The sequence below is a fragment of the Tupaia chinensis genome, unplaced genomic scaffold, assembly GCF_000334495.1.
Source record: "Tupaia chinensis unplaced genomic scaffold, TupChi_1.0 Scaffold150288_1, whole genome shotgun sequence".
Taxonomy (NCBI): Eukaryota; Metazoa; Chordata; class Mammalia; order Scandentia; family Tupaiidae; genus Tupaia; species Tupaia belangeri.
In genome coordinates this window covers 765842-776170 of record NW_006210128.1, presented here as the reverse complement: position 1 = coordinate 776170, position 10329 = coordinate 765842, and the positions used below count along the sequence as shown (strand labels likewise).

General features: G+C 41.4%; 1 protein-coding gene across 1 annotated transcript in view; it reads left to right on the top strand.

Annotated features, from left to right (window-relative positions):
- NDUFA9 (NADH:ubiquinone oxidoreductase subunit A9) overlaps positions 1-10329 on the top strand; it is a 44561-nt gene that overhangs the window by 20659 nt on the left and 13573 nt on the right. The window contains exon 6 of the mRNA XM_006172024.3: positions 958-1060. Coding sequence (XP_006172086.1) covers positions 958-1060 — 103 coding nt within the window. The remainder of the gene's footprint in view (positions 1-957; positions 1061-10329) is intronic.

Sequence of the window (10329 nt, the reverse complement as noted above, 5' to 3'; positions counted from 1 at the left end):
TATATGGCTCAAAAGAGGAAAATAGGGTTCTTCCAGAATTAGAATTTTGCCTGGTAGGTGGAGTGAAGGACAAATGGACGAAGTAGTTTACGATATTGTTAAGAGAGCCATTGGAAAGATTGGCTGGTGGGCTCTAATCTGGAGTACTGAGCAGAGGCTGAGAGGCAGGAGGGGTTGCCATGGGGAGAGCAGTCGGTGGACTCAAGTGCCCGAGAAGGTAGAGAGATAGGTGTCCTGGGCACAGGTCAATGGACAAGTTAGCTGGAGTGTAGGGGATGGCCATCTGGAAGCAGAGGGCCTTATTTCGGAGGAAAGGCACTGTTGGTTATTAGTGTGGTCTGCAGTGCTGCTGAGCTGAGAGCGGCAGAGCGCAGTGAAGAGGTCACTGGAGCTGAGCTGCTCAAGAATCGAAGAGGCATTCCACGTGTGCACTGGTGTCACAACCAGGGTGGACTAGGTAGATAGGAAGACTGGACGTTAAGGCTTGGTTAGGATGTCGGTAGATGATGACCAAGTGAGAGGTCACAGCAGTGAAGATTAGAAGGCGTGGTGACCTGATCCTGGGACTCAGCTGGAGTCTTGCTGCCTCTTCCGTCTTTCAGAGTGCTGCCACCGGGTTCTCCTTTCTCCCACGGGCTTCTAGATCATTGACAGAAACCAGAGGATCTGTAAATAAAAGGAACAATGTGGGCTAGAACAATTCTACTCTAGTTTTTTTCATTTCATCTTCCCTAGAATAAAAGTGGAGGGGTAAAAAAAAAAGTGTAAGGGGTAGGCATTTTTATGTGTTAATTTAAAATTAAATTCTGCATAATCGAGCTTATGAATAATAATATTCCTTCTACCTGGAAGAAAATATGACCTGTAATATACATGTAGTGCCCTCAGAGTGGGAAGAATGGAGGCTGTGTTGACTAGTCTCAGAATTTAGAACAGTTGTTTTTGTTGCTTTTTTAGGCTGTTGGAGAGAAAGAAGTGAGAGATGCATTTCCGGAAGCCACTATCATAAAGCCATCAGACATCTTTGGAAGAGAGGATAGATTCCTGAACCATTTTGCAAGTATGTATTCCTTCTTTATGATAGAAAAGAAGGCCATTGCTTAACCAAACTTAAGCTGAGCATAAACTAGCAATGTTCCCTGGTTTGACAAACTAAGGTTTTATTTTTTCTCCCTGAGTTTCCTTTTTCTCCCCAAGGTTATATTTTCATCATCCCTGTGGTCCTTCTCACGATCTTTGTTTTTCAGTACTCAAAGAAGCAAGTTAGATTGAAGGAAAGAGCGTGGACTTGGGAGTCAGAGTTTCAGTCTCAGCCTGTCTCTGTGACCTTGGCGTGATGTTAGAATATCACACTTCATGGTTTCATCGCCCTAAAACCCCTGTCCTCCCTGTTAGTTCACCTTTATCCCCTACCTTCCACCTCCCACACTTGGTGACCGCCGATTTATTTATTTATTTATTTGTTAAGTTTCTTTCTTTTGGGAGCTGGCAGCTGCTGTAGCGGTTGCATCGCTGGATGCCCACATGGCCGACCGTGTTCAAGTTCTGGACCTGGTGGCTTGAAAATCATGCTGGGCACGTGTGCATGCATACCCAAGATCCTGGGAGGAGAATGGAGGAGATGGGATTGTGAGGTGGCCACCCCCCCCGAGGGGATGATTTATCACTTTCCCTCTCACTGTCTGTCTCTCTCCCCTCAGAGTGTGCACACACCCGGAGGCAAAAACCTCTTAAAAAAAAAAAAGTTTATTTTGTGAGAGAAAGAGAGTCAGAGTCTTGCCGTGCCACGATCCTCCTGCCCTCGACCCTGTCAGCCAGCCAGGATCACAGGCATGCACAAATGTGCCTGGCATGTTCGAGTTACTCGGGATCTAAAGCCGGGTCTCCCAGGGAGCTCCAGGATTGCACAGTGGCACCTTGCTGGCTGTGCCACCAGGACTGGGGGCAAACATTGATCTTCTTACTGTCTCTGTAGTTTTGCCTTTTCTAAAATATCATATAACTAGAATCAAATAGCATGTACCTCTTCAGACTGACTTCTTTAACTTAACAGTACCTATTGAGTCGTTGGAAAAGTTGTGACGCATTTCTGCATAGAAAAATATGTGATGACTTCTGATGACCCACTAGTATGCATGTAAGGTTCTTCTGTCTTTTCATGGCTTCGTAATTTGTTTCTTTGTATAGTCATTGTATGACTATGCCAGTTTGTTTTACCAATTTGATGTTTTTAGCATTTATTTTCTCTATTGCTTGTGTCCCCTTATAATTCTGTATTAATTCTTGCTTTAAAAAAATTGTAGCAAAATATGCACAATGTGAAATTTACCATCCTCTATGGACTAGCAGAAGTATGTCTTTCTCAAATTCATATTTCCAAGCCTTAACTCCCAACGTGACCTTATTTGGAGGTAGGGCTCTTGGAAGGTAGTAAAGGTTAAGTGAGATTTTAAGGTGGGGGTCCCAATTTGATAGAATTGGTGAATGTATAAGAAGAGGAAAGGGGAGAGCTCTCTCTCTCTCCCTGTGTACATGCTCCAAGGAATGCTATGTCAGGACACAGAAATCACCTGTCCAGAGGCTAAGAAAAAGACTCTCACCATGAATTAAATTGGCCAAGACTTTGGCCTTGGACTTCCCACTCTCCAGAGCTATAAAAAATTAATTTCTGTTTATACCACCCAGTCTTTGTTATTTTGTTATGGTAGCCGGAGCAGACTAAGACAGATTTTGGAACTGAGAAGCAGGGTGCTGCTGTAACAAATACCTAAAACTGTAGAAACATCTTTGGGTAATGGGTAGAGGCTAGAATTATTTGGAGGTGCATGTCAAAAATGTGAATGTCGTGCCAGCCGATGATGTAGTGGTTGAGGTAGCTGGATCCCACAGAGCCAACTGCATGGTTTGATTCCTGGCTTGAAAAACATACTGGGAGTGTGTGCATGTGTGTCCCCAATCCCCAAAGGATTTGGAAAGATGGAGAAGGAATTGTGGTGTGATCATCCCCATCAAGGGTTTGTCCTCACTTTTCTCTGTCTCTCTCCAGTGAACGCACATATCCTCTGTCAAATTATTTTCAAAAAAAAGGAATTTGGATGTTAATGGGTCCACTGGTGGTGTGGAGGTTGGGGCAGCTAGATTCTACATGGCTATCTGTGCAGTTCGAGTCCCAGGACTGGCAGTTTGAAACACACACACCAGGTATGTGTGTGCGGGTGCCCAGAATCCTGAGAGGAGAATGGAGGAGAAGGGTCTGTGACATGGCCATCCTCCCTAGGGTTTGCTTTTTCACTTTCCCTAGCTCTCTTTCCCAGTGCCCCACAACAGATTAGAAAGAAAAATAAATGTTAAAGATGATTTTTGTAAGGTCTTGGGTAGAAATGCAGAACACATTCTTGGACACTGGAGGAAAGGTGACACATGTTAAAAAATGGCAAAGAACTTGGCTGGATTATGTTCTTGTGATTTGTAGAAAGTAGAACTTGTAGGGACCAGCAGATGGTGTAATGCTTACATCACTGGACTCGTACATGGCCAGCCATGGTTTGAGTCCCAGACTTGGTGGGTTGAAATCACGCCTGGCACGTGTGCATGCATGCCCAAGATCCCAAGAGGAGAATGGAGGAGAAGGGATTGCGGTGTGGCCATCCTTCCAGGGGGTGATTTCTCATTCTCTGTCTCTGTCTTTCTCTCTTTCTCTCTCCAGCAAGCGTACATGCCCTATGGCAAAAATCTCTTTAAAGAAAGAAGTAGAACTTGTGGAAATTAAAATTAGTTATTTAGCTCAGGAAATTTCTAAGCAAAGTTTTGAAGGACAATTTTGGTTCTTCCTGATTGCATATAGTAAGATGTGAAAGGAGATTAAGTAAACAAGGAATTATTAATAAAATAAAAATAAAAAGGAACCAGAACCTGATGATTTGGAAAATTCACAGCTTATCCATATTGCAGAAAATGAGAAGTGTTTTGAAGAAAGCACGGTGTGGCTGAACAACCATTTGGTAATTTGCTAGATCCTAGATATGACTCATGAGCTAATCAGCTATCTCAACAGAAGCCAAGGAAAGAAATGGGTTTATATTGGCAGAGACACTACTACTTTGAACTAAAGGGGACAGAAAAAGTGAGACTGAAGGAACACTGTCAGACTTCTTAGATCCTACAAGACCAGACAGTAGAGTTATTCAGCTGTGAACAAGAGTTGGTCTTTGAGAAGAGAGAAGAATGACTGCAAAGGTGATTCAGAGATGCTCAGGGCTTCCTTCTTGGTTTTAAAGGATGGGGCCACTGCCTGGGTTTCAGCTGATTAGATGGTCCCTTCCCATAGGCTTTAGAGTGGGGCTATCCAGAGCCTTAGCGGTGAGACTGCCTGGGGCTCTAGGGGCAGGGCTCTTCGGCGCCTTCAGGGTGTGACTTGCCCGGGAAAGCTGCTGGGGGTAGGAATGCTGCCCCAGGGGTTCCTTATGGTAAGACCACTACCCCATGGGTCCAACTGCTGTCTCATTTGGATTTAGGAAGGCAGGACATGTAGACAAAGGAGATTATTCCTGAGCTTAAAGATCTCATAGAATTGGCTTTGCTAAATGTGGGGCTTGCTTGGACTAGTTAGCCTTTTTTTTTTTTTTTCTTATGTCTCTCTTTAGAAATGAGAATGTCTATTCTGTGTCTATCCCACCATTGTAGCTGGGGAGGAATCTTGCCTCAGGATGATTCACACCTTGAATCTCATCCATCTCTGATTTAGATGGTTTTGGATGGGACTAGATTTAGAGTTGATGCTGGAACGAGTTAAGACTTTTGATGCTTAAGACTAAGACACCATATTAATCATTTTTAAGTGTATAGTTCAGTAGTGTTAAGTAAATTCACATGTTGCACAACCAATCTTGAGACATTTTTTTTTTTTAGAGGTTTTTGCTATAGGGTGTGTGCACTCGCCAGACAGACAGACAGACAGAGAGACAGAAAGTGAGAAATCACCCCCCAGGGGGGATGGCCATGCTGCAATCCCTTCTCCTCCATTCTCCTCTCGGGATCTTGGGCACGCACGCACACGTGCCAGGCGTGAGTTTTAAGCCACTGGGTCCAGGACGCGAACCGCGGTCGACTACGTGGGAGTCCAGTGACATAGCCATTATGCTAACTGCTGGTCCCTCTCCAGACATTTTTCATCTTGTGAAGCTGAAATTCTATACCTGTTAGACAAGTCCCCATTTCCTCCAAAATGAATTTGACCAGTCTAGGTACCTCATATAAGTGGAATCATGTAGTATTTGTCTATTTTTGACTGCTTTGTTTCACTTAGCATCATGTCCTCAAGGTTCATCCGTGGTGTGCCAGGTGATACGACTTCTGACTTTCTTCCTTTTAAACGCTGAATAATATTCTATCTTTTTTTATATACATTTCTTTAATTCATCAGTCAAATATCTCTTTGAGATCCTGAATTAAGGTCTTTTGGTTATATACTAAGAAATGGAATTCTGGATCAAATAGTAATTGCATTTTTACTTTCATAGTGTCTGTACCATTTTACATTCCCACCAACAATGTGTAGGTTTCACACTTCTCTATTTCCTTCTCTACATTTGTTTTATGTTTTTTTTTTTTTTTCTTTTCATAGTAGCTATCCTTATGGTGTGGTTTGACTTATATAATGATTACTTTTTTATGTGCTTGTTGGCTATTTGTGTGTCTTGTTTGGAGAACTATCCTTTGCCTTCCTTTTTTTTTTTTAAGAATTATTTTATTTAACTTTATTTATTAATTTATTTTAATTTGACCAGAGAGGAACAGAGTGAGAGAAGAGAGAGAGAGAGGGAGAGTGAGAAAGTAAGCTGCCAGGCCCAGGACTCAAACCGTGGTTGGCCCTCTGGGAGTCCAGCATCCTTAACCATCATGCCACCTGCTGTTCTCCCCTTTGTCCATCTTTAAACTGGGGTGTTTATTTTGTTGTTGAGTTGCAGGAGTTCTTTGCATATTCTGGATATCAAATCTCTGAAATATATGATTTGCAAATATTTCTCATTTTGAGGGTTGCCTCTTTACTCTGTTCATTGTGCCCTTTGATGCATTGATATTTTTAAATTTCATAAAGTCCAGTTTATTTTGTTGTTGTTACCTGTACTTTCAGTGTCACATCCAGAAAATTATGGCCAAATTTAATGTCATGAAGCTTTTTCCTTATGTTTTCTTTTTTTTTTTTTTAAAGAATTATTTCATTTAAATTTATTTATTTTTTAACTTGACCAGAGAGGGACAGGGAGAGAGAGAGAGAGAGAGAGAAAGAGAGAGCGAGAGCAAGCTGCCAGTTCTGGGACTTGAACCATGGTCGGCCATGTGGAAGTCCAGTGCCCCTAACAACCACGGCACCTCCCTGTCTCCCTTATGTTTTCTTCTAAGAGTTTTATAGTTTTAGCTCTTAGGTTTAGACTTGATCCTTTAAAAAAAAATTATTGTAATTTATGATTTACATATAATCATTGTACATCTGTGTAGGGTACAGTATAATTTTGAAAAGTATGCATATAGTGTATAGTAAGCAAATTGATATAAACATAATCACCACTTTCAGCATTTAAAATTATATTATGTTGTAAACATTAGAAATTTGGTGTTGGGAACCAGCAGTTAGCGTAATGGCTGTGTCGCTGGATTCCCACGTAGTCTACCGCGGTTCGTGTCCCGGACCCGGTGGCTTAAAACTCACGCCGGGCGCGTGTGCGTGTGTGCCCAAGATCCCGAGAGGAGAATGGAGGAGAAGGGATTGCGGCGTGACCATCCCCCCTGGGGGGTGATTTCTCGCTTTCTGTCTCTATGTCTCTCTCTGTCTGTCTGGCGAGCGCACGCGCCCTACAGTGAAAATCTCTCCAAAAAAAAAAAAAAAAGAAATTTGGTGTATTAGTTATTTTGGAAATAATATATATATTAAATGTCTATTTAGAACTGTGAAATGCAGATCTCACTAAAAACAAAGTGATTAATAGTGTCAGAAAATGAAAAGTCTCATAAATTAATGAGGTTAGATTTTTGAAAACAAAGATAATCTTTACATAGCCAATGAATGAAGACTTTGTAATTTATATGTAGAGGACTGTGGGAGATCAGTCCTCAGGGCCAGCAGGTGGTGTGATGTGTTAAAGTGCTAGACTCCCACGTGGCCAACTACGCTCCAAGTGTTGGACCTGGTAGCTTGCTTTCTCATTTTTCTTCTCTCTCTCTCTCTCTCTCTCTGTGTGTGTGTGTGTGTGTGTCTCTGATGAGTCCAAGTGACCTATAGCAAATTAAAAAATGAAAACAATGATAGATAAAATTAAATAAGCGAATGTTTTTTTAAAAAAATAAGTCATCAGCAAAGTAGAACAAGACAAAATTGGAAAGAGATATTTAAAAGAAAAGACTTGGGAAGGTCAGTGATTTGGTAATTTGTAGGCTTTACAAAGTTCTTGATTTTTAGCCTGTTTAAATTTATTTCCAGGGAAAACTCAGCTACTGGTAACATTTTGGACTTTCCTCTGTTACCTAGTTTTATGTGGGTTATAGTTATAAAAATAGATGTATAATGCAGTATGAAACCTGTGGAGACAACTGTCTATTAAATAATTGGTGAATTTCTACTTAAACCTGCTTGTGCGTAAAATAGTTGAATCTGAATTTTGAGCCTTTTTTTTTAGTTAGGATTTTTTTTTTTAAGATTTTTTTTGTTAGGCCACAGGATGTATTTGCATGCTAGAGAGAGACAGATAAAGACAGAGAGAGAGGAAAGTGAGAAATCACCCTCTAGAGGGCTTGACCTTGCCACAATACTGCCCACTCCATCCTCCTCTCAGAATTGTGGGCACACACACCCATTGTGTTTTTCAAGTCACCCGTTCAGGTACTCAAACCACAGAGTTGGCCATGTGGCATCCAGTACCTTAACCACCATTCCACCTGCTGGCCCCTTAGTTGGGGAATTTAATCTTGACGTTTAATGTTGTTCTCAATAGATGTGCACTTATCCTTGTCCTTTCACTCTTTTTATTTTTTTCTAATTGTTTTGTGTTCTCTTCTATTTATCTCCCTTTAGTTCTCCCCATATAGTATTTGCTTGAGTATTTCTTTTAAAGCTGGTATAGTTTGGTGAATTTTTTCAGCATTTGTTTATCTGGGAACAACTTTATTTCTCCTTCCCATTTGAAGGATAATCTTATCAGGTACAGTACTCTTAGCTGCAATTGTTTTTCTTTCAGAGTTTTGAGTATGTCTTCCCATTTTTTCTTTGCCTGCATTGTTTCAGTTGAGAGGTCTGATGTTAGTCTAATGAGGTAACCTCATTTTTAGGTTTTTGTGCTTGCTGGAGAGAGATAGAGAGTAACAATGAGAGGGAAAGTGAAAAATCACCTTCCACATCACAGTCCCTTCTTCATTCATCTTCTGGTATTTTGCTCACGCACACTCATGAGCCAGGTATGATTTTCAAGCCTTCAGGTCCAGAACTTGAACTGGACTGTGACTGGCCATGTGTGAGTCTAGCACCTTAACCACCACACCACCTGCTGAGCCCAGTGGGGTAACCTTTGTAGGTAGCTTGGTGTTTCTCTCTTGCCATTATTAGAATATTGTCTTTGATTTTTATCAATTTGGCTATGACATGCCTTGGAGAGGATCTTCTTATTAACTATTTGGTATCTTTTGTATTTCCTGGATTAGATGTCTCTAATCTTCTCTAAATTTGGAACGTTTTCAGCTTATATATTATGAATGAGATTTTCTATGTCTTTATCTGTCTTTTTACCTTCTGGAATACTTATCATGTGGATATTCAGCCATTTAATGGTATATAGGATTTCCTGTATGTTTTTCTGATTTTTATTAGGTATTCTTCTGTTCTTTCCAGTTGTTTGGACTAAATTGGAGGTTTTGTCTTCAAGATTATATATTCTTTCTTCTGCATGGTCTCATCAACTGTTAATACTTTCCAGGGGTGTATCATAAAGGAGATTTCTATGCCTTTACTTATCTCTTTGCCTTCTGGAATATCTATCATGTGGATATTTGGCTGTTTAATGGTGTCTAGGGTTTCCTATACGTTTTCTTGATTTTTAATGGTTATTCTTCCATTCCTTTTTTTTTTTTTTTTTTGAGAGAGACAGACAGAAAGTAAGAAATCACTCCCTGGGGCGATAGCCATGCCACAATCTCTTCTCCTCCATTCACTTCTCAGGAACTCAGGCACACACACACACTCGCCTGGCATTGAGTTTAAGTCCTGGGTCCAGGACTTGAACCATGGTTGGACTACATTGGAAGTCCAGCAACATAGCCGTTATGCTAACTGCTGATCCCTCTTCCATTCTTTTAAATTGCTTGGAGTAAATCAGAGGTTTTGTCTTCAAGGACAGAAATTCTTTCTTCTGCATGACCTAATCAGCTGCTGATACTTTTGAAGGATATTTTTATTTCCTTCACTGTATTCTTATCCCCAGAAGTCCTGCCTAATTCTTTTTAAGGGTGTCTATCTCTTTATATTCCTTCTTCAAGTCATGGAAGGATTTCCTCATCTCCTGGAATTGGTTGTCTGTTTTCTCTTGCATCTTACTGAGAATTCGTTGTCTGTTTTCTCTTGCATCTTACTGAGTTGTGCTATGATGAATATCCTGAATTCTTTTCTGATATTTCTGTGATCTCTTGTGTTTTATTGGTTGTTGTTGAGGAGTTATTTTTCTTTGAGGGGAGGTTTCTCCTGTTTTAGGGGGGCATTGCTTTGATTTTTGTCATCTGGTGATCTACTCATTTCTTCTTAATTCTTTGGAGTATGTTTCTATAGTTGTGAGCCCCTGAACTTCCCTGTGGTGTGAGTTAGCTCTCTGCCAGTTTCCCTCCTCCGCTGTGGCTGGGAGTGTGGAATCATAGTAGGAGTTTGGGGTTTAAGTTTCACAGGGCAGTTTCTCTTCTCTTGCTCTTGTGGGTAGGGGGATGGAGGGAAGTTGTTGGGAGAGAATTACTCCAAAGCCTTACTGTTTTCAAGTGTTTGGGTACGGAGTACCTAGACCTCATTGCTTGCATTGTGACTGGAGGTTGAGTTGGACAGGCAGGATATAAGGTGGTAGTCCTGTCTGTGCACCACATAATGCACAGCATGCAAATTGGAGCAGCCCCTCCTCCTCTACTTCAGCCTGGGTAGTGGTCCCTGCCGATGAGCTAAAGCCAGCAGCCTTTGCTCCTGGATGGGTGGGTGATGGGCAGAATGCATCTGCCCATGTCCCGACCTGCAGGACAGTCGAACAGGTTTCCTGAGGGAAGGAGTGAGAGACGGGACAAACGGCGCAGTGGTGACACACGGAGACC